Here is a 25,068-nt window from a genome sequence, read left to right as displayed (position 1 = left end):
TTGTTCCTTTCAAATACATTTATGACTCTTCCAGTACCCTTAGTGACTTTAACAGTTTACAATTTCCTTGTTCTAAATTTCTTTCACTGTGGACTGTCTGAAGGCTTCCTACTTTTTCATTGGATATCCTCCCAACCAGCAACCTTCTCCTCTGGTTGAATTTGTTGTTACATTGAAGAATTTCTTTAACTCCACCCATTTCCTTTTAATAAAATGTGTTACATTGAGTGCAAACATGAATCTTAGAAGAGCTTGCCTTTTGCAAGAAATGTAAATGATTCCCTGTTCCAGTCCTATTCAGGCTGTGACCTCATCTCTTTTGCCATTACATTCATGGATGTTTTAGTCTATTTCCGGCTCTTTCACTGAGCTGGGCAGGTTTATCAAGTTTGACTTAAATTTCCATTCTCCTCTCAACTTCACATGGTCCATCTCTGACTCTTCACTTACCTTCTTTTCCATGACATTTCTGTCTACATTTCTGGAGATAGGTTATCAAGCAATATTCAATGTAAACCCACTGACTTTCATAGCTACCTTTTTACATCCTGCTTCCTTAAAGAACTCTTCAATTCTCCCAGTTTCTTTATCCCTGTCCCTGATATGTCCCTGTTTTCCTTAGTTGGGGATTCCATACATTGTATATAATAGGGCCCTGAACCATGTGCATCTCATTCCCTCTCATCAGTTCTGATCCCTACCCCTCCCTCCCAGAACCACAGTGAGTTTTCCCTTGTTCTGATCTCTCAATCCACCAGCCCCTATAAGTATTGGATCCTCCTCTGACATTTCTACTACTTCCAGAGCGATGCCACCATCGAACACATTTTCCACACCCCTCCCCTTTTAGGAATCTAGAGGCTTGATTTCTTAGCAATGTCTTGGTCCACTCCTCAGTCACTCCCTAAATTCTTCCCCTTCCCATGCCGCTCCTCCATGCAAACCCAGGAGATGAAACAACTGTTATTTTCCCTTTTTCCATCCAAGAACCCAAATATTCTTTCCAAGTGAAATAGCAATTGATGCTGCATTTACTTATGTCTTCCTGTACATTGGGTAGATAAAGCGCAGACTGAGTGACCACTTTTTGGAATACTCCCGTTAGCTCTACAAGCATGACCCTGAGCTTCCAGTCACTTGTCACTTTAATTCTCTACCTGTTTCTACACTGATCTTGCTATCCTTGGCTTCTTGCAGTGTTCTAATGAAACTCAATACGAACACAAGGAATAGTGCCTCATCTTTGAACTCAGTTCTTAACAGCCTACTGAGTGCAGCATTGGTTTCAATCATTTTAGACAATAACATCTGCTTCCATTTGCTCTGTTCCTTTTCCTGGATTTGGATTTTCTCTTATTTCTTTCTTCTACTTTCAGACAGCAACTGTTTATCATCCAGCCATTCACACCTCCTCTAGACACATCTTTAGTTTCCTTACTTGTCCTCTTGCCAATCCCTTTGGCCCTGCACAATGAAAATTTTAATCTGTTAAAATAAATGTACCACATAAATGGTCATTGATCCAAAGTAGTAATTCTGTTTCTCGCTACATAAAAGCCACCAGTGCAGTACTTCCAGCATTTTCAGTTTTCTGCTTCAGATTTCCAACATCTGCAGTATTTTGATTTGTTTACGTGACCAATTACATTTAACAAATCTAGTGTGTTTTGAAGAAAAATGCCTGGATTCTTGAGTAACATGCATTAGTTGTGTATATAATTTTAAAAAGGCTTGGTAAAAGAGATGTAGCAGCCTGACTCTCAAGCTGGTTAGCAGACTCGCTAACAGATAGTTGAGTTAAAATGTATTATTAAAAACATTGCTCAGATTGCAATGTATAGAGTTTTCAAGCACACCTTATACTCTGTTCATTTAAGCCATAGAATATGTATACATGTGTGTTTGCTAGGATGATGATAGAGGGACCAGGATTTGGGGAGTTTGTGTCAAGGAGTCATAACTTTACAATAATCAAAAACAATAAGGAGAATAATTGTGTGAACTTAATTTACAGAGATTGCAGGAATGTAATACTTTTCCACAGGGTACAGTTAAGGCACAGGTAAATGCATCTTCTAATGGAGACTCGGATAAATATTTGAATTTTGAATGATGTAGGCTATGGAAAAGGAGTAGGGTAGTGGGATTGGTTTTGTATAGCTATATCAAAGAGCTAGCATGAGTATAATGAGGAGAAAACTTTCATGATCTGTAAACTTCTTTAGTTCTGTAAAAATAGCAGGCAAGCTGGGATAAGATGTCTATTTACCATACTGTTGCTACAATAAAAGGATCAGTTTATTTAAAACATTTTAAAAAGGAAAACGACTTGGTCATTGTCTGAAATAACGTCTAAACCTTCATTGCATGCACGTGTGTTAATTAAAGAAATGTAACCTAATTTCCCCGTAATTAATGAATGGTATATTATTTTCCTGCATTGCAGATCCCTAGCCTAAGTCACAGTGTCATGTCTCAGACAAGTTTCCGAGCTGAGTACAAATCCACTGGGGGTCCAGCTGTGTTCCAGAAGCCAGTTAAATTCCAGGTGGACATCACTTACACAGAAGGCAATGAGGCACGGAAGGAGAATGGGATTTATTCAGTCACCTTCACACTGCTGTCAGGTAACAGCAGCAACAAAGGCAATAGGGGCGGCTGTAGTCTTATTAATGGTAGGAAGGGAAATGGAAAGGACCGATATCTTGCACGTATGTTGATTATCACTGCAACCTATGCATAATGTTTCATTTCTGTTTAATATTGTATTCTGTATCTCTTTAGGTGATCAGTGATTTATTATGTTATTAATCATGGAAGTAAATGGGGAAATACATATTCAATCCAAGCGAGCTCTGAAAGAACACTTGGGTAGTAGGCAACAGTGTAAAAAGAATTTCATATTTTAAACATTAGAGCTGAATTTTAATGCATGTTAAAAATTTAAAGTTTTATTCTTCACTCGAAGCAGAATTTCCTAATCACTTCATGCGACTGAATTAAAAGCATGGAGGTATGGGTGCATTAAGTGTGCTCTCTCAATATCACAGGACAGCCATTTGCAGCTTTTGTGTGTTAGATGAATGTATTCTGCCCTGTCTCTTGTATTGCTCATGTTATTTAGTACCTTAAGACAAGCTGAATCAAGTTCAACTTAGTTTGAAATGCTTATTTATTTTACTTTACTACCTTAGTAGCTGGAGAAAGGAAATAGTTATTTCTAACAAATTGAGAGAAAATGCTTCTTCTTAGTTGACTGCAATTAAGACAATTTTACCATTGACCTATTGTGAACAGTTGAACTATTTAGGAACAGTTTGGATCAGTGTTTTGCTGATAAAGTATACAACTGTCGCTGGCAGGTTAACCTTTCTCAACCATGGAAATTATTTTTATGTTCTTTCTGTAGAACTGGTTTCCATTTCAGAAAATGTATGGAAGTGTTACTCACAAAAGTTTTTTTTTGTTGAGAGGTTCCTTTGTTAAGTTTGCTATTGTGTGGAGACAATGTTGTATATGTAAATGCTTCAGCTTTGAGATTAGCGTATCCTGTGGAGCTGGAGCTTGATCCAAACCAGCCAGTGAGACAGAAACTAAGACTACTTTCATTGCAGATAGAGTTTATTAAGTAGTCCGTATTACTTTTTCTTTAAAATCAATTAGGAGGGATGTTATTACACAGTTCTGGAGCAAATGGTACTTGAACCCAGGCCTCTCTGACTGCTCTGAACTGTTCTGAATAGAGTCACTGGACCCGAAACATTCAACTGTGCTTTCTCTCCACAGATGCTGCCAGACCTGCTGAGTTTTTCCAACAATTTCTGATTTTGTTCCCATACTTTGTTTTCTCACATGATCTTACCCTTGTATTATCAAGATTCCTTTTAAAACGTTACAGTATTTTTCTAGGGCCATGTTTACTTCCAGATCCACTTTCAGAACTTGTAATACATTTCTGACCTTTTACATGTTTGCGTCATTTTTCCATTCTGTCTCTTGTCCCTCCTTTTGCATATTTAGTCAATGTTTGTATTTTCTAGTTAATTCCTTCCATTCATTGGCCACCTCTGGCAAATGTGTCAACTTTGATACCAACCTTTTGTTGTTGTCCTCTAGGGCAAATATTCTTGACTGCATTCCTGTACCAATTGCCTATATTCAATCAATTTCCGCATTATTGTCCAATAAATGTGTGAAGTGCACTGTGCCTCATCATTTTCTATGATGTGTTCAGATGTTGCAATGTTGTAATCAGTGCCAAATAACTACAAGAAATCACCCTAAAAATGTTACTGTAAAATTACAGTTCTTCTGTCACTACTTATAACCTTATCTAACCATTCCATTCTGACTTTGTTTTGTAATGTACTATGTCCCCTGGATTAAAATTGATTACTGATGAGCTTGTAAAATGCCACAAAGTTTGCCAAAATTTCTCTGCAACCTCAGCCTTAATCATGTCCTGCTCCCTGCATACAGGGTGTGAAATTGCTCAGAAAAAAAGGTTGATCTAATAGTGTTCCCTTCCCAAGCCAGTGGATGATCACTCATTATCAAAGAAATGTTTGGATTTCTCCCAAAAACCTATTGAGATGAACTTTATGCTCCCAACCGATTACAGTGAGTTATTTGCATGGACTGCCCATGCAATGACAGGTGGTAATTTACAACTGAGCCTGTGAGCTCAGATAGTATGAAGCATCCAATCTATTATCACGTGATTTATTTCACACACTCCATTTCTAAAGGGACTTTTCACTGCTGTGTTCATTATCTCGATATTCACATTTTTCTCATCTATCTCTCAATTCTCAAAATTGCCAGGTAGGAATTCACCTGATGTGCCCTGGCCTATACCTGTGTATTTTTCCATTACCTTGTCCACAATTACCTTTTTCTCTTTACTATGTTTTGTTGTAGTCTAGCTAAATCTAGTTGCCACATCTAGCAACTACAGGGTAACATTGTTTTGTTACTTAGTCCATTGCTATGACTTCATTAAGGTCCCTTGCTAATTGGAGACTCAGTATTGACCATGATGCATCACATTTATTGCTGATCTCTTCCGTAAAATTAGTGTACTCATCATCCTTATTCCTGCATTCTGTAATAGAATTTTTAACCTGTGATAAAGATGAATGAGAAAATTACTAGTGTAGTTTTAAGATTAACTTTTATTTCCTTTAAACTCCTATCTCCAGATTCTAACAATACTTGCAACAATGCTAATATTTTGATTAGAGAAAGGAATGTGGTTAATATCAAAATTGTGTGAGCTGTAGGTCCACTGACTTCCCAGAAACAGTTGTTTTATTGTGTTCCCTATTTTCTTTGAGCCTGTTCCATAGATGGCCTACTGTACAGTAAGAATGCCATTTGACACTATATCTATGCTGATAAATGTGGCGTACCCTAACTATTGTACAGGGATTCACCATTCTTTTTAATGATTTCAGCATGTTGTCATCTGCATACCTGAAGCTGGTAGAACTTGAAACATCCTTAGCCTTACTTCAGTCTTGATTATTTAAAAAGTCTCTGTAACAATTTAACCAATGTGCTCCACACATTCTGGATGTGCATCTACTGTTCAACACAGTGCAGTTAAAGAGTCTGTGACTGGAACACTCATTACTGGCCTGATCCTTCTTTTATCTAGTACACTTTATCCTGCCTGATCAAAATCACTATTCTCTTCTTCCAAACCCTCCATGCTTTGGGTAATTTTGAAAACCTTGTTACTCAATTCAGAACTATCCTTTGCATAATAGTATTTTGAATTGTATCTAAAACACCTGTGACCATATCTTGGGCACCCTGGCTACATTGTTCTGTTACAGTTCCCTCATTCCTCCTATTTATTATAATTGCTAAAGGTATCTCTATACTTATCCCTTTTACTTATGACTCTCCTCAAGTGTTGATGCATTTGGCCTTGAACTACATGATCTCACATGGTTGCTACCACTGAATCTTGCATTCTTTGTGTTACTGCTGAATGTCCCACTTGGGAATGAAGGTTTTCTCAGAAATCTTTTCAGGCTTGTAATGTCTATTCAAATATGTTTCTTTCTGGAAATTTAACTCGGTGAAGTGTCTGTTCATGATCAATATCTTAATACAGGCCAACACTTTAAAGGCAAGCACTAAATTCGGAATCTCCAATAAAAAATTTTTTAGTCTTGAAAAGATTGGTTATTTAAATATATCCTACTTCTAAATGTTTCAGCATCTAACCCTGCCTTGTATTCATTTAAAAAAATCGCCTTTCCTATAAATTTGCCCATAAATGTTAATAGATTATACAAACATTCCTCAATGTCCAATTCTTGAGCCACTAGCTCTGAGAATATTTCACATCTGATCTTACTTCAAGTACAAAGCAGAAATGCCAGAATTATACCTGATTTTTTTTTTTTGTTTGGTAAGAACGTAATCTATGTTCATATGTCAACTTTGTTTCACTAATTGTGATAACATTAAGCTTCACTGCATTATTAGGAAATCATTACAATTGATTTCAGTCATTCCTCACAAACTCAAATTGTAATTTTCTGTCTGAAAAGAACTCAGAGTTCAATCTTCACCATTAAGCAGCCAATCTTTTCTACCAAAGGCACACTAAATTCAAGCTAGTTGGTGAGACAGAAACTGAGGTACGTTTCTTTGTCAGCAGAGTTTGTTAACTACTCAGGCTTACAGCTCGTTCCATGCACTGCTGTTTCTCCCTTAACATGTACCCAGTTAAACAATTCATATCAACCTTCTACTTAACTACTTTCTGTATTAATAGAGCTGACGGTTTGAAGATGTGCAAATTCTCTAATGAGGTAAGCATAGCGAATGCTTGACAAACTCAGCAGGTCTGGTAGCTTCTGTGGAGGGAGAACAGCTAATGTGTCAACTCTGATAGGACTCTTTCAGAAGCGTCATACTGGACTCGAAACATTCGCTATGTTTCTGTCTCCACAGATGCTGCAGACCTGCTTAATTTCTCCGGCATTCTCTGTGTTTGTTTCAGATTTCCAGCATCGGCAGTATTTTGCTTTTACTCTCTAATGAGGTGCTTCTTGTCTGAGAGTAACAAAATGTCACCTGCCAAAATTTATTATATTCACAAGTAATGAGCACACAAAAGAAACTTAACTAAATCAACACATACATTAACCTCAAAGTCACCACAGAACATGAAAAAAGGCAGAGAGGCAACAGATATGAACCTGTTGGGAGTAAAAGACAATCGATCATAAAACTAACAGGTAACCTCAGTAAACGAAAGCAGAACGTGCCTCATAGCTTTTATCATTTTAAGCTGAGTATCAATTAGTCAGATATACTATGCTTCCAGTAAGGAAAACACATGTTCTATTCAAAGTGACTCTTTCCACGAATAGGAAGTGAAGGCAATTATAGGCACATTGTGATCTTTATATAATTTGAGAGTAATTAATAGCTATTCCATTTCTACTAATGAAAGGTGAGTCTAGAGAATTAATAATGGACTATTGACAGCTGTATCCTGTCGAACTTCAGTAAATAGGAAGAGTTTCTCCAAAGCTAAAGTTTGCCAACAGAAGGCAACCAAATGCAAGTTTTAAGTGAGTCACTTATGAAAATGCTCCACAAAATAAACCTTAATGCATAGGAATTAATGAACATTGATGTGGGTCAGGAAAAGCAATTCAAAAACAAAACAGCCCTGAGGAAGGGTAATACCCGAAACATTGACTGCTCCTTTCCTCCAGATGCTGCCTGGCTTGCTGTATTCTTCCAGCCTCCTGTTTGTCTACCTTGAATTCCAGCAAAAATCAAAACAGCCAAAATCCAACAGCTTTTGTTGGGCTTTGGAAACAGACTGAATGATTTTAACATCACAATTAGTTTCAAGTCTCTTACAGACTTGTTTAAAATAAGTACTTGTCCCTAATTGGATTTAATTTAAAGACACATTGCAATTTATGTTGAAAAGACAGACAATTTATGTGCAAGTTGGGACCAATTTCAGTGAGTGTTAAATAGCAGTAATGCAGGTACTCTGCTGTTTTTCAGTTGGTGTTTTAACAGTGGGGCATATAATCTAGAACCATTCAAAATCATCCATATTGTGAAAAGCAAAGGTGCATTTTGATGCCTGTGCATTGCTCTCACTTTGGATGTAGGAACCTCTGGCATGTCTGCCACAATTTGCCAACATCTGTTCAATAAAGGATAGCCTCTATTTACGAGACAGTAAGAACTGCCGAAGCTGGAGTCAGAGATAACACAGGGTGGAGCTGGAGGAACACAGCAGGCCAGGCAGCATCAGGGGGGCAGGAAAGCTAACATTTCGGGTTGGGACCCTTCCAACCCAAAACGTCAGCTTTCCTGTTCCTGTGATGCTGCCTGGCCTGCTGTGTTCTTCCAGCTCCACACTGTGTAGTCTCTATTTAATTTGTTTTTTGCATCACTTTCAAATCTCCCTTCAACATGTATGGACTCGGACTGAAGATTCTAGTATGAAAGGCTTTTTAAGAAACATGTACATTTGAAGCACTATTTCCAACAGCAATCTAACTTGACTGTATTCGTTGAGATATTGTTTTAGTCATACCCCGTAATAGCTTGATTTGATTGATGAAAGCAGGGTAGTGAATTGTGATAATCAAATCTACTTCACAATGGAGAAGTCTGGAGATTACAATTACTGGGATCTGACAGCCTTTTATTAAGGAAGCACCAGCTTCACTCTTGAGGAGACAGCAACCATGTCTCTCCGTATCAACAACATTTGCAAATGGAAGTTTTGGTGCTAAATGACTCATCATGCAATTTGTGTTATCATATCATACTTTTAGCTTAATGCAGAGAAAAATTCCTAAATACTTCATAATTACTTAATTAAGTAGTACGCCAGGGTTGTAACGCACTGTGTACTTATAACCTGGGCTAGTAAAAGTGATAAGACATCTGCTGAAGTTTTGTCATACCTTGCGTCCTGTTGTCACTTCGAAGCGTAACTTCTGCAGCAAAGTAAATGTCTGAAAAAGGTAAACTTCAAAGTTTCTTGCACATATTACTGATTCAACACCACTTCATAATATAAAATGGTGGCAATTCACGTAGGCCAGAGATTGCCCACTGGGGGCAGGTAAATACACAGAATCTACTGCTGTGCTTTTTCAAAGAGGTTCCCACAATTGGTTAATAACCTTTTGTAGGACCCTTCTCGATTCCTGATCCTCATTTGGTTGGCTAGACAGAAAACGCATTTCCCTTTTCCACACAGCTACCTCCTTCATGGGGCAGGCTAAAGTATCAGAAGGTCAGTCCTCGTCTTTGTCTCCCCTCACCTCCCGCCCCGCCAAACACTCACTAAATCCTGAACAATAGCTCAAGGGGAGTAAAGGAACCAGGGTGATTTTAAATGCTCATCTGTTTGGTTTCTAGTGGGATCAAAGGATTAAAATCACACTGTTGTATTTCACGATGTTTCTGTAGCTACTATTAACAGATTCAAACCAAATAAAAACCGAAAGAACTGCAGATGCTGTGAATCAGGAACAACAACAGAAGTTGCTGGAAAAGCTCAGCAGGTCTGGCAGCATCTGTGAAGGAAAAAATCAGAGTTAACGTTTCGGGTCTGGTGACCCTTCCTCAGAACTAACAGGACTAACAGATTCAATGTAGCAGATGACAGGAACTCTGCCATTGCATGAATTTAATGTGTGGCATATTCAGGGGCTAAACAGCAGTGGAGGTCTTGTGTTAAATCCATAAAATAAGGAAGAAATTACTTCATTTAAATGCAGTTATATTTATCTCAAAGGAATTAAGTTTACAATTATTCATTGTAGCTGTTTCGAACTCAGATTACAAATATGTATTTGTTTTCATTATTTTCAATCATCATTGCTGCATCTAAGTCCATAATTCCCTTGAAGGGTAAGACACAGTGTACCAATAACCTTTCCATAGCTATGAATCTATGCCATTATGATTTGCCAAAAAATGTACACAGAACTGCCTCTGGTACTCTCACACTCTGAGATCAGTTACTGTGAAATGTTGTGACCTACAGGGCCAGTGTGAGAGCTGCAAGATGTGCCAATTAAATTAGATTAGATTGCAGCTGGCATGATTTGTTTTAAGCATTTCAGCTACTGAGATCCTTTTTTTAATGTTGTGGGGAAACCTCAAAAGAGTAATCAAACCGATCGCTAATGGTTTACTAAACTACTATTGATATATGTATTAGTTTTAGGAAAATTGTGTTTCTAATTATTGATTTCCATTGTACAGCATTACAGCTGCAATGAATGGCCTCTACATTCCTGTAGAGGCACAATGAAGAGTTGCCTAGGGAGGCTCTGATCTCTGTTGCGATTCTGCTGTCTTCTACTCTGTGTGTGTGTGTGTCTGTCTGTCTGTGTCTCTGTCTCTGTCTGTCTTGACTTCGATGTCTTCCATACCCAAATAATCTGTTGACACACACTCTGTAGATGCACAGATGAAGAATGGCAACTTGGGTAAGGTGCTGCAGGTGATTTGGACTCTGTTGAGCGGGAAAAAAATTCTCAGCAGGATTTAAAGTCATCAAGAGTGGAGGAGTGTGCAAAATAATCTGAAACAAAAATATTAATTGGTTCATTATCTATTTTGTTGGAAAAGTAAATAAACTTCTCTGGAGAGATTGAGAAGATGCACCAATGATTATATCTAATCAGATACTCATTTTCAACACCAGGTCAGAGAAATCTTAACAAAATATAGATGAAATTAACGCAGCCAATAATTATGGTAAGTGTGTGAAATTTAGAAAGTGGCCAGGCTGAAAAGAAGAACACATAAACAATGCCCTATTCATGACCCTCTGCATCTGTGTCGTTGTGCATGCTGTGCTAATAATCAAAATACAGAGTTCGTTGCTTTTACCTTTAATTCTCTGCTCTAAATAATAGGTCCAAGCCGTCGGTTCAAAAGAGTGGTTGAAACAATTCAGGTCCAGTTGTTAAGCACACACGACCAGCCTTCCGTGCAACAGTTGTCTGGTAAATATTATGTTTTCTCTCAAAATGAATAATATGCAAAATAGGTGCTGTCTTATATGTTTACAATAAGAATCCAAAGTGATTTTAATACTTATCTAATGGCATGCCTTATGTAAAACCTTTCCATGACATCTAAAAATCTGGCTTTAGTGTTTAGTTTGCTACTTAGTTAAATCAGCACATAATTGCCTTGTAATTTTTATGCCATTTTCAGAACTTGTCATGATTAGACTGTCTTATTATGTCAATTAATTCCCCATAACTGAGTTTGATTACATTGCTATTGCACTTCAGACAGTTCGCTCATCACTCCATTTAAATAATGTGGGTTTCAAAGTTGCACCTAGTGGGAGAGAAAGGCCTTCCTATGGAGTTGGGCCCCATGTATAGACAGACAAGTTTTGTAAACTTCAAATAAATCAAAAGCAAACAAAATTGGTTTTGCTCCTGGATTTTTCTTTTGTATTTAATGTATTATGAGGCAAATTTTCTTCAAGTTTAAAAGATTGTACACTGGCATTTCCAAACCATAAATTATAAAAAAAATTGATGGGGAAAGTGAAAGTGGATATAATCCATTGAATGACGAGGTATTTCAGCAACAGGAATTTTCAGCAATTTCCAAACTTGTGACTGTCTGGTTTATTTTAACCATGTATGCCAAAGCTTTTTTTTTAATTATATGGCCATTTCCATCATTCAATAGAAATGGCTGTTTATCATGTTGACACGCTGAAACAATACATTTTATATCCAAATGGACTGGTGCTTTAAAATGCTTTCTATGGAGTTTCAAAGTGACCACTTAAAGGGTCAACTTGGCATGAAAAACAACTAAGATCTTTTGCAAGCACTGTGTACACAATTATATCCTTTTGAAATTCTCCTTTTTTGGAGAACAAATTTCAAACATTAAGTTCTGCAGATGAAACAGGATTAGTGTTTTAGTACAACAAACATTTAGTGGAAATCATTGCTATTGTTTCTGGTTGCTCTGCAAGGTTAAACCCGTGCATAAAGCTCTCCAAACAACAAATCTGAAAATTCTCATTAATCCTGGAGCAAATCCTATTATCCTTTGCTGGAAATCTGGTGCTTGCACTTGCAAACCAAGGACATACTACCAGTTTTATATGCACCTTGATGGTCCAAAGCAATTTTTCAATTTAAGTGATTAGGAAACAAAATGCTCCCACTGTATTTGCAGATGTTTTTACAGCACTTTCTGTTTTTGTTTTATGCAAATATGTAAAGATGTATTTCCTAATAGTAAATTCTGCTCTTAAGAGAGCAAAAGTGACAAAAAATGAATTAATGACAAAGTAATATTGCTTTTTACCACCTATTTTTGTAAAACATATTTGAGATTTACAAAATTTTTATTTCTGTTTGGAACATGTGAGAGAATAGTGTTGAACACTGCTTCTAAATGGAAATTATAGTCAACCCTTAGCTCATTTGAATATATCTGCCTCATGCTATTTAAGCACGATTTCCCTCTGAAGTCCTGGGTAACATTAACAGTGTTTAATCAGAATAATCTAAAGCTTCCAGTGCTGTTTTTTTCTATCCTTGTGTAATGGCGACCCTATAGCCTCATAATATTTGTGCATAGTCAACCTATTCCACATTTTTCAGCTTTTCTCATAATCCATTTTCACGTCGTCTTGTTCTCTCAATTTTGAGTACTCACTGGATTGTGTAATCTCATCATTCCTGCAACTACCATCCTTAGGAAGAATGAATTATTTCAATTTAAGAAGATCTGCCATTCAACAGATACAGCTCAAATGGGGCCATGCCCACAAAGAAATATCTTAGGGCATTATTTTTTTAAAATCTTAGTTGTGACCTAGTATGACTTATCTGTCTACATCTTCATGTCTTAGATTATTGGTTTATGCAGTAAAGAAACATCTACCTTTCTCCTCCTGTAATCCAGCACCTTCTCACTGTATGCAGCTGCTGACTGGCAGACTTTCAAAATGTGGTAAGAACCCCCCCACCCCACACACACCCCTCGCCAATCACTCTTACCCCATGAAGAGCACTGTGCTATGACTTTTTAAGTTTTGGATTGCCTTTCAATTCACTTTGAGCCCATGCTTCTGACCACATTTTAGTTCCTTCTGTTGCTGCATGTTGCAATACTTAGCCCAACCTTATATAGCAGTCGCTAGGTGACTTTGCCTGCCAGATAGGCTTGTGGTGCGTTGAGATGCCTTACTGCTTTTTTTTGGCAGTGAATGGTAATACCGCAGCTTTAAGTCTTTTGAAGTTGAGCCTTGATTACTTGATTATTACTGCCTTTCTTATCAACCAACTGCTCACTGAGCTAATGTTCAGCAATTGCTGTTGCTTTGCTTATATTCCAATGCACATAATGCTAAATGGACAGGAAAATACATCTAACATCCCCCACTGAATTGTGCATGATGACACAAAGACAAAAGTGCATTTTATTTGTACACTTTCTGCTAGAGTATATCCTACCAAATCCCCTCTCTTTGTATTTTATGTGTATATATTTTTTTTTCTAAAATCATCGCTTTTATAAATTACTTATGGAAATGTTGCTGTTTTATATTGTTTTCATAAATCTGGTCTCCTTGTACAAATGCCTTTGAAATTATTGGAGTAGTTTAACTTCGAAGACTGGAGTAGTGTTATATTCAGTGCAGTGAACCATTGGAGTTGTCTCCTGTCTTGTGCATGAATTGTAATCAATTTTTCATGGTGTCTGTACTTAAGCTTCCCTAATGGCACAGTTCTGAAATGCACTGTTCAGTCTTGAACTCAGCCATGCAAATCAAGAAGGACTAGCCTCAATTACATTGGTGCTGAAATTGCAGTTCTTGGATGGAATGGTAACACAATCCTAAAATCTCTCTCAATGTCACCAAACTGAGGAAAAAATAACCGAAGTAACCTTTCCTAATTTGTGTCCAGTGATGCCAGCTGTAAATTGTTTTGAGTGTGGGCAAGAGTTGAGAGCAGAAGCTGCTTTGACATTCTCCCATGTTGAATTGCTTGCCAACACTTATTCTTTAGGTCCACATTGCAAAGGATGGAAACTTGAGCAAGATTCCAGAGGACTGCTAGTGCAACCATATTTCAGCAGAAAGTCAGTGCGTGCAGGAGAACAATGGGAGTGAGGGTCCCTCCATTGTAAATATAAAATATAACAACCTAAGATGGGAAAATACGTTCTGAACTCTCTCAGACTCTTTTGGTCATATTTTTAATTTTGGGAAAATTACCTCTGAATGGAAGAAAACCTGATAGCTCAGTTCAGTTAAAAAGTTTGCTCGTAGAATTAGGTTCTTGCTGAGGCGTGATTAACAAGTGGCAAAGTGGGAGAGATGTCTTGTAGTTGTATATCTTGTATCTGCACAGTGACAAGGTATGGTAATCATCTCCCAGAGGGGAGGTGTCCAGAAAGCTCAAGTGACATAATTATGGTCAATTTGCAAGTAACCCCTCAAGAGTGGATTTCTACAAATCTCACTGCCATTCATGATTTCACTATTGCAAAACAGGTCATTTGGTGTGACAGCATGTGTTTATGGTCCAAATCAACCTGTTCCCAACCCATCCCCTTCATCTTACCCAGTCAATATATTTGTAATGATCAACTAGATTTGCATTAAAGTTTGCAATGATATTGAAAAATTAATATTTTTGTAACAAGTTGTAATGTAACTTCAAGCCAAACATGCATGTTCCTAAAACATCGAACAGTGTGGCACAGCCTTTACATGCAGATAGATTGGAGAATCCCTATTATATTTGTTAATAGATTTACAAAGTGGCATTGCAGAAAAATGTTTTCTGTCCTCAGAATATTTAAGTTTGTCAGAGATGACGTATGTTAGAATACAAATTGTACAATTTCACAATACTTTAATGAGATTAAAAACCGATGGTAGTTCAGAACAGAATAGCCTCAGCTAGGCAAGATTTTAAGAAAAGATCTCTGACCCTGTACCTTCCTATATTTAGATTTCAAGGTTTTTAAATGGCATACTGTTTTATTTCCTTGATCAAGTAGAATTCCATTCATGTGACACCTTTATCAAAATCACCATTAAAGTTCTCATAATTATTTTTTTAAAAATTAACAGAAATCAACAGAAATCTATGTAAACCAAAGGAAAATATATATTCTCACCTGACAGCAATCATAACTTTGTAGTTTCCAGTAAAGATTTAGTATTAAAACTGCATATATACCCCACTACCTCCACAACTTAAACAGTTGCAACCTTACTCTTCAAGTTAGAAAAATTGGTCCACCAATAAATTAATCAGATTTCCTACTATAGCCAAGCATAAAACAAATACAGATAAATCAGTCAGGGACTGGGGAAAGTGTGAATACACATCATATATTCCTTCATTAAGCATGAAAATTAAAGTTGCAAACCATCTAACTATCACTCATGCACATTACGCACAGCAGGTTTTAAGAGCCTGAATTATGAAAACTTTTCAATTTTTAATATGTCTTACACTGATGCCATTGAAATGCATTAAAAGAAAATGTAGAGCTGGACTCAGTGAGGATAAGTAAATCGAAATTACAATGAAGCACCAAGCAAAATCACATTGTTTCATACTGCACTTAAAATTTTGGACAGGATCTTATCCCATTGTGATCCAGCATAATTGCAGGAAATGCCAAAACACATTTACTGCTCCTGAAGACATTCCCATTACAAAGGGCTGAGATCCATTCAAGGATAGGAAACAATAGGCAGGCCTAAAATAATAAGCATTTGTACATGAGTTTTCTCAGTCTTTTAGACAAGGTATTTTCTTCACATCCAATGTACATATGCTTCTGAGTGCAAATACACAGGAGATTCCACCCTTTGTTTTTAAAGTCCTGAAGCAGAATACTGTTGTTTGAGGTTGCAGTCCTGCTTTTCTTCTGCAGTCCCTTTGGATCGAGGATGACATGCTTCCTGTTTGGGTCAATGTGTTCTAACATGACTGGTTATTCCAACGCATGATCCGCCATGTCAGGTAGCTAGTGCTTGAAGGTTTGGGTTGTACGGTTTTTGGAGGTTTGTGTGTCCCTTTGATACCTCAATTTCACCTCTGTACATTCTCAACAAAGTCTCTTGACGTAAGCACCTTCCCGAAATGAGCCCCCCCCTTTATTGGTCAGTTCACAAGATAGAATCTCCTATCACTCAGCAGGTATGTTTGACCTCTTCAGAAAAACTTTGATGGCATCCAGAAGCTTTTCCATTGCCCTCCTGGAAGTCTATAGCCATGACTAAACTTCAGTTCGAGCAATTGTGTCAGCAGTCTGTTGCCAGGCATATGAACAGAAATGTCCCACATATTGGTGTCTCTAGCACCTTGATACTGGGTAAGATGACTGTTGTTGGACTACCTTTCTTCCCATTAGATTTCCAAAATCTTGTGAACACTGTGGGTTGTTGCCTTAAGGTACCTGCTGTAGATTTTCCAAGTCGGTAGTAGCACAAAGGTTACATATAACCAGTAAAAAAAAATTACTTTAGTCTCGGGTTTCAGATCTTTATCTCAGATACTCTTGTCTCAGTTGCCTGAAGGCTAAGCTGATGCATGGGAGGCATTAATTAATTTTGTCATCCATCAATAGGGGGCTCTCAAGATGCAGAAGATACTCCATGTTTTTCAGGATTCAGCCATTGAGCATAACTGATGGAGGGGAGTGTTTTGCTGCAGGAATGGGTTGAAAGAGAATGTTAGTTTTCCAGGTATTTAAGGTAAGGCTGATTTTCCCAGATGCTTTGGAGAAGCAGTCAGTAATGGAACTGAGTTTTGTGTGAGTGAGTGTAAGCTCTAGCATCATATTTATACCAAAGGTCTATAACTGAGCTTGGCGTGGTTTTGGCTTGAAGGAGGCATAGGTTGGACAATCCCATCCCCTCTTTGTCAGCATGGAGTAGGTGAGGATGGTGACAAGTTTCTGAGGGCTGGTCAGATTTGAGGAGGATGCTCCAATAGCCTTTGCAGTTGACATAAAACACCATGCACTGCGCTTGATGCTGTTCTTTACAATTGTATTGAGTTTGCTGTGCATTGAGATCATGTCTATGGTACCTCTTAAGTGAAAACCACACTGCAAAACTGGGAGGAAGTCTACTCTATGTTAAATAACAGAGCAAGTCCTCAGTAGTTACCACAATTGGATTTGTCTCCCTTCTTGAATGTAGTCATGAACTTTGCATTCTCGAAGTCTCCTAGCCTATGATCAACTTTCCAGATGAAGGATAAGAGATTGTCCAGTCATGTTAGGAATGTAATTCCACTGCATTTCAGAATTTCATCTTGCATTCCTTCTGAATCAGGGACGACTTTGTTTTTAGCTGGCTTTTTCAACTTCACTCAAGACCAGGATGGCAATGAGACCAAGCTCTTCAGGCCTTTGAGGAATGGAGTTGAGGGCATTGGAATCTTGATTCAGGAGTTCTTTAAGATGTACTGTCCAACAGGCACTGACCACCTCCCCATTTTTGATGAGCTCCCCTCCATGTTTGGCTGTCATCATGGTGTACTCTGTGCACTTGGGTCAAAGATCTGAAGAAACTGCATGTCATTTGTGTCCATGAGTTGTTGGATATCCTGTACTCTTTCTTCCCATCATTTGTTCTTCTTATCACGGGTTCTGTACTGTACTACAGCCTCCAACCACCAGTAGAAATGCTGCTTTTCTCTTGAGCTGTGGTGAACTTTCCAGCCAATGAAAGCTTTGCGTCAATGTTCAGCTTGGACCTGTAATCTCTTGCTTGTTTTCATCAAAGTGGTCACAATGTTTGCTGGTAGAGAGACAAAGGATCTGTTTGCTGATGCCAGTTATGGTAGAGTTCAGGTTGACCAGGCTCATTGGGCACACCATAACTCCTGGTGACTGGAATTGAAAGGTTAGCACTCCATGTAATTGCACAAGTGATGTGGAAATCTGCTCTGTCCCATGCTGAAACAATGACCTAGTTAAGCTAATGCCAATGTTTGGACCATGGATGTTGCCATGAGCTTGTCTCACTTGCATTACAAGATGTTGGTTATAACAAGGTCATATTCTAGACATTTTTCAAGAGAAGGACTTTATTGAAGTCTGCTTTCTCTATTTCTTGCTTGTCAATTGCTCCCTTCAGAAATTCACATCCTTCTACACTTTGTGTTGAAATCTCAGATGAGGATCAGTTTGTTGCCTGCTGGAAATTGGGCTAGAATTTGCTTAATGTCATTATACAGTCCTTCCTTCGTCTCATCTGCTCTTTCAAATGTAGGGGGATATGCACGATGACGACGGCATACTGACTCCTCAGTAGTTCCTCCAGCAGTTATGTGATGCGCGCTCCTCTGCAGGTACAGGCACCGAGGAACCTGAAAACCAAATTTTGCTGGTGAATCATTACCAAATGGAGGTGTTGATCTTCTGCTGGAAGCCCCACTCCCCCATGTCTCATTTGGGACTGCAGCATTGATGTCGAACTACATTGGCAGTACAGGGCTCAGAATACGTCATTATCGTTGTTCATTATGGTCCTGACATCCCAGTCCAGGACTTCATTTGGACAAGTGGAAGATGTCTGTGTGAGACTTTTTAACATGTGATTGCACACTGACTACTACATGATCTCTGCAAAACAGAGCCTTGGTCCAGTGGCAGTGGCATTCCAAAATGTTCCATTGTATTCACTTCATTCCATTGGGATTTTGACATTTCAGTACGGAAGATCATTACATAGCTGTACAAATATGAAGACCTCAATTTACACATTCCGTTTGTGGCTCGGGATAATATTGACAATTAAGTGTGAACACACTACCAATCTAGACCCTTCCAGTTACCAGCTCATCATTTCAACAGTACAGAAAAGGAATGGTCGATTTATTTTCGTGTCTGCAAATTTTTCAATCAAGTATTTGTTTGATGTTTGAATCAAGGGGCAGAATGAAGTAAACAAAGAATATTCTTGTAGCGAGTTTGCCATTTTTAATCAGATGCTGAGAAAATAAACTTGGACTTTTTCTATGTAATGAATTCTCAGTTTTAGCTGAGCTGTGCATAAGCAGGAGAGGCTAGAAAGCAGATGTAAGATATATTTTTGCACAGGGATGATACGTGAATGTTGCCTTTTCTGTCGTAGGATTTGCATCCTGAGTTTGACCTCAAATTAGTCTGACTTAGCTCTGACTTAGTGCGAGAATTCTTATGCAGAGCAATGAAACTGTGTCCTGATTTACCTGCTTTCCCTTGACACTGCAGTGGTATAAAATACACCAGCAGAATAGAAACAATGGCTCTCATGACATTGCAGTAGTATAAATTTGAGTCTCCATTAACAGGCCAATTAATTCACCTTTGTGGTGGGTTTGTGCACCTGCACTCAAGCAAAACAGGCTACACAAGTGATATTCCAGAGGACTCCCCAGTTTGGATAGCTTTACACAAATACAGTCACAATCATTAAAAAACATGGCAATTGGAGAAAAAGAATCTCCTCTGAAAACTAGTCCCATACACTTCTGTAAAAGTATAAAATTCAAGCTAAAGTCAAGTTTAAGTCCTCATTTAAAGGGCTGCAATTGTTCACTGAATGTCACACTGCATTAAAATCATAACGATTCTACCTTTTAATCGTTCCTTCTGTGCCAAGCCGGTCAATCTCTGCTTGCACCGCAACTGGCATTAGAATTGCTATCAGGGTATATTTTCCTGACAGGTGGTCAATGACTTCTTTTGGGAAATATATGATTGTAAGTACCAAGTGAGTATATGATTGGGCTCCACTGTGATATTTCTAATGATCAAATAGGCTGTTGACACTCAACGTCTATCGTCAAACACGCAGCATGGGTTTATAAGCAGTGGGTAGCTTGCTAATCTCTTCACGAGAAGAAATGTGATGGAGAAAGTTAGGGACAAATTAAAAGCAAAGTGAAAGCATCTGGGCCACATTAAACTGTAGCATATTTTACAATATTACTTCTCCTGCTGGGAATGTATCATTCAGCATATCACGTAACAAGACCAGAACCTGCACCTGAAAATTCCCCATGACAACAACACCATCTTATTAACTGGTAAAAGAAAACTTTAGAAACAAAGCTGCTAACAGATCAACAGTAAAACGATAGTCTAATGTTATGGGAATCAACCCTTCATCAGAATACTTCCTCCACCACTATTCACTGTTCTGTAGTCTTTTAGGATTTTGTAGGATTTTTCTATTTTTATTTTATTTTTAGCATTTCCAGTCTCTCTCATTTTTTGAAACTTAACTGCTGTAAAGATAGGCTTAAATGTGTGCCTTCGTAAGGTGCAAAATGCATCACATTTGATCGAGTCAGTTGTACCAGTTCTATTTTTAATATACTTTTATTTTTACAGTTTATATTTTTGTGTACATTTTATATGTAGAGGCTTGCATTTATAACATTCATTTAATTTATCCCTTCACTTATGAGGTCTGATTGTAAAACTATTTCTACAATGACAATTTCTACTGACTAACATGGCATAGGGTTTGGGTCATCTCAAGTCAATTCTTATCAGAAGATTTCATAGAATTGTCCCCAATTTGCTGGAAATGCATGGATGGCCAGAACACAAAATGAAAAATAATCACACTGGATTAAGGTTAAGATTCAGATGTAAAGTGATGAGGCAGTAGAAGGGATTTTACTGTATGCTTCTGCTGTAGCACATTTGCTTACTGTGTCTGCCCAAATTGAAAAAAAGTTATCTTAAATTATCCAGCATCAAAACATTTTGTCTTGAACAGCAAAAAATTATGAAAATAAAGATGAAAAATAAAGAATATGATTAATTAATACTCCACAGTCCCTTGTAAAAGCAAAACTTTAAAATTAACAAATGGATTATGCTACCCTTATGTAAAAGTGGTTTATTTCCCCTGCCCAAAACTTGATTGGCCTGAGAATGTCATCTTAACACATTATGCATGTGCATGACAATGGGTCTCACGACTGAGCCCAACTGCCTTATGAGACTGACAGTTGATAGCAAATATGAATGTGCAAGGAAAAGACATGGAGATTGCTGTCTGAAGGCTGGAATGAAAATAAATGTCGAGTAAAAGTGTTCCTACACACCATCCTTATCTTTAGGGTTTAAGGTTGTTATTGCATCTGGTTCCTCTTGTCAGTAGCACGAGCCAGTTAGTGTCGTGTCTTGTAAATTATTTATGCGCAGGATTAAAGTTTTCCATAAATAGAGCCTGCTATATTTATAAAATTTGAAGGCAGTTTGTATCACAAAATAAAAGAAATGTTTTGTTGTTAAGTACTTCAGTCAATCTTAATTATATTACAAGGTTTAAATTTCGTGTAACTTCATGTTAAATACCGATAAAGACTGAAATGAAGACCATTGTATCTGCTGCTTAACAGGGGATAAGAATAAATTGGAAGGTTTCCTACTTGGTTCATTATCCATAATTTATGTGTTCACACACAGCTCCACATTTTATCTCTTCTCTGCAGCAGTTAGTATTACCTGTTTGCTTAAGGTTTACAGGGCCTACACGCCAGTTGTGCAGATTCCATGAAATTGGAGAAGTTCCATAAAATTATCTCAGAAAATCACTGTAAAATTAAAGGAAGTGTGCTACTAAAATGACTGACTTTATTGTTGAGTCTTCATTTAATGCACATTTGTGACAACATATTTACCCAGGTCTGTCACAAATGCACACTGCATGTGGCCATGCTGACTACATGTCATTGGGATTTCCTTTTTGATTCTGGACAACTGAATTTAATAAGTCAGCTACAGAGTCCAAGGACACTCCTCTTCACATACAGATGCTTCTAATACATTCTCCAGCAGGACCAGAAAATAATCAAAACTTTGCACATTAATCAAAACTCTTGTTTCAAGAAGAAAATCTGACCTCTGCTTTTACAGCCTTTGTTTAACTAAGCCAGAATATACATGTAAGCACTTTATGCAAATTACGTGGAAAGGGTTGATTTGCACAGAGCCCTCACGTTTTTCTTTTTGCACTTTATAAATGCCATGGAATTTGACCAAAAGACCTTGCAAAAAACACACATTATACAGACCGACCAAATGTTACAGCTTCAGTAATATCAGCAAGAAGTTTATTATAATTCTTGGCCTGTTTTTCTGTTTAAAATGAAAGCAGTAGTCATTTAACAAATGGCCGTTTTTCTCCACTCAACGTGCATGCATTTACTCACACCTGCCTAGTCATTAAGTGTATCACAATAATAATCATAATTGCTGTGAAGTTAGTAGCAGGTCTGGAAGATGATACACATTATATTCCCTCCCCAAAATGTAGCTAAACATTAATGAGCCTCAATCGACATACAGGATTGTTAGATAACATAGGGTTTTTCATCCACGGGCAATCTATCTTATTACTTGAAGGGTGAGATCAGTATTTGTCATTATGCAGAGAAAGCTCTGGAGCAATATTAATTTTCAGTTATTAAAGGAAAATTAGTTTAGTGTTTCATGATTTACGATTCTTTATTTTTTCTGTACCATATTGGAATTAATTTAGTTAACCCACTTGGCTATTTATTCATGAAACATTGTAATTGTGACTAATTTTCTGTTCAGAGATGCTGCTTCCAGATTATAAAATGCTTCAGGCAAATGGGACAGTGTGTGGACTTAATGATAAGTGAAGGCGGCGGAGGTTGTTTGGGAGCTTCTTTTACCCTCTTTGACAAGCTGCTCATTTTCACCTTCATTATTAATGTATTATCCAAGGCAGTAACAGAAACTTGTAATTCTCACTAAGGTTCAGACCAGCAAAACAGATTTATGGGCTAGTGTGGGTTTTCTATGGAGTGGAAAGAGACTGCCTGAGTAGTTCAGCTAAAGAAACAATGATTGAGTGACTGGGAAATCCAGCAGTGCCTGCAGTTTAAAATCCCTCCTGTTCCAGCATAAGCTGATTTATAATAAGGTCACTGAAGGGACTGTATCATTGGCAATAATGGTTAATATGTAGGAAATTCATCTTCTCCAGATAAGCTGCAGCATAAAACAAGTCCATCTTGGAGAATATTTTATTTTCTGACCAAATAATTTTAACATTCTATCAGTAGTTGATTATCCACATTCTCAGCTTCCAATCTTTGACAGCAGCATATAGTTGGCAATAAAATATAATGACTGTCAATTCTAGTCTCTTAAACATCCCCAATTCTCATTACTTTAGTACTGGTAGCCGTGCCTTTAACTACCTTGGTTCTAAGCTCTGGAATTCCCTCCTTAAAACCCTCTGCCTCTCTATCATGCTCTTCCCTTTTAAGAAATTCCTTAAAACCTACGTCTTTTGAGTCATCCGTCTCAAAATCAACAAGCATGACTTTGTGCAAGATTTTATTTAATAAAGCATCTTATGACAATTGTATACAAATACAGCAACCTGATCAGAAGTTTGGGCAATGAAGCTTTACATTGGATTTGTGCCCATTTTTGCACCTGTTCTATTTTTTTGTCATATATCCAACCGCCACATCTGTTTTTGAGTGATTCTTTGCAAATGGTGCCCATTATGCACATATTTGTTTTTGCAAATTCCATCTCATCAGTTCTGTTTCATTTTTCATCTGTTTAAAACGAGTACTCAGGGTTGGTGGGCACCCTAGGCAATTGAAAACAGTACTTAAGAGCCCAGCATCAACTCGAAAGACACCAGTATCTCAGATATCTTTTTGTTTTGCTGCCCCTGTGTAATTTGCTATCTTTCTTCCTGTCATTGTCTGTCAGACTGTGCCTTTTTCTCCGTATTGTTTCAGTCCATGGAGTTGGGATTTTCCACTCTTTCCCACACTCGAGCAGATTTGGAGGTGGAGGCAGCCTTGGACCTACTGAAGCACTTAAATAGCCATTTAAGCTAAAGTCCGGGTTGGAAGTTGGAGAAGCTTCTTTTTGGGTCCCTTATGCCCATCAGAGGCAACTGCTGATCCTCATCTTTTCCTCAACTCCACTTGCCTACCTATTTCCTGGAACACTTTAACCCATAGCTAATTACAGATCTGGCTATGTCCTCCTTAAATAATTGTCTGTTCCAGCATCCACTACACCCTGGGCTAGTGAATTCCATGACACTCAACCTTTGAAAGAAATAATTCCTCCTTTTTTTTTGTTTTAAATCTTCCATCTCTTAGTCTAAAACTATGACCACTCGCTTTTGTGCACAGAGAGGTGTTTCCAGCAGACTTTTAACAATGAGCAGTTCTTTGGACAAAGAGAAACAGAAGGTCATCATAAACCCACAGCTGAAATATGCTTTTTTTGCCACACCATTTTGTCAATTCTATGTTGCTGCCCTTTCCATTATTTGAAGCGTTTCTTCCTCATTAAGGGTACAAGATTAGGGGTTTGATAAAATACCACTTGTCACAGCTCGCTCTCTCTATCTCTCAAATGTTATGGATTGGTGTGTCCTTGAAGAAGAATACAAGAAGTGTAGAGTGCTTTTTGCTGCCGTGACATGAAGTAAAATCCTGAATTCAGCATACAGCTGCTAGTGGGTATGATGACAAATGTATTCATTAAGCAGTTATATTCCATGCAAAGTGAATTCATGAAAGGATGATAAAAATTAAGGTTAAAACACTCAAAAAAAAAAAATGAACAATGGTACAAAGTTTAGTTGGAATGTGAAAAAAATTAAGAGGGCTAAAAAAAGGAGTGTAAAAATATAGTAGGTAGCATAAAGGGTAATGATCTGAAAAGAGGAATATTTAAGAAAAGGAGAGGACCACACAGATACAAAGGTAGAAATTCAATTGTGAAGAATGAAGGCTATGGTGGAGAAATCAAGTAAATATTCTGAGGTTTTACAAACATCACTGAAAATGAGAACAGAGTGGTGCTCGAGAAGAATGCTAAACAGTTGTTAGAAGCAACTAGAAAAATTATTAATTCTGGAAAAAGAGCAATATTCAAAGTTTCTAAGTCACTCGGCACTGATGATGTGCGTACAAACAGATATGTAAATTGTGTTTGATCTTTTCTGAAGTA

At 37.7% G+C, this 25,068-nt stretch overlaps 1 protein-coding gene across 1 annotated transcript in view; it reads left to right on the top strand.

Moving 5' to 3' along the window:
* Positions 1 to 25,068, top strand: part of LOC109936291 (serine/threonine-protein kinase BRSK2-like) — an 839,320-nt gene that overhangs the window by 779,524 nt on the left and 34,728 nt on the right. Inside the window, 3 exon segments of the mRNA XM_048607321.1 lie at positions 2,447 to 2,627; positions 10,938 to 11,027; positions 12,970 to 13,017. Coding sequence (XP_048463278.1) covers positions 2,447 to 2,627; positions 10,938 to 11,027; positions 12,970 to 13,017 — 319 coding nt within the window.

The sequence above is a fragment of the Rhincodon typus genome, chromosome 17 (genome assembly GCF_021869965.1).
Source record: "Rhincodon typus isolate 14 chromosome 17, sRhiTyp1.1, whole genome shotgun sequence".
In the NCBI taxonomy this organism is placed as follows: Eukaryota; Metazoa; Chordata; class Chondrichthyes; order Orectolobiformes; family Rhincodontidae; genus Rhincodon; species Rhincodon typus.
Note: the sequence above shows the minus strand (reverse complement) of the source record. Positions and strands in the feature narration are given on the sequence as shown.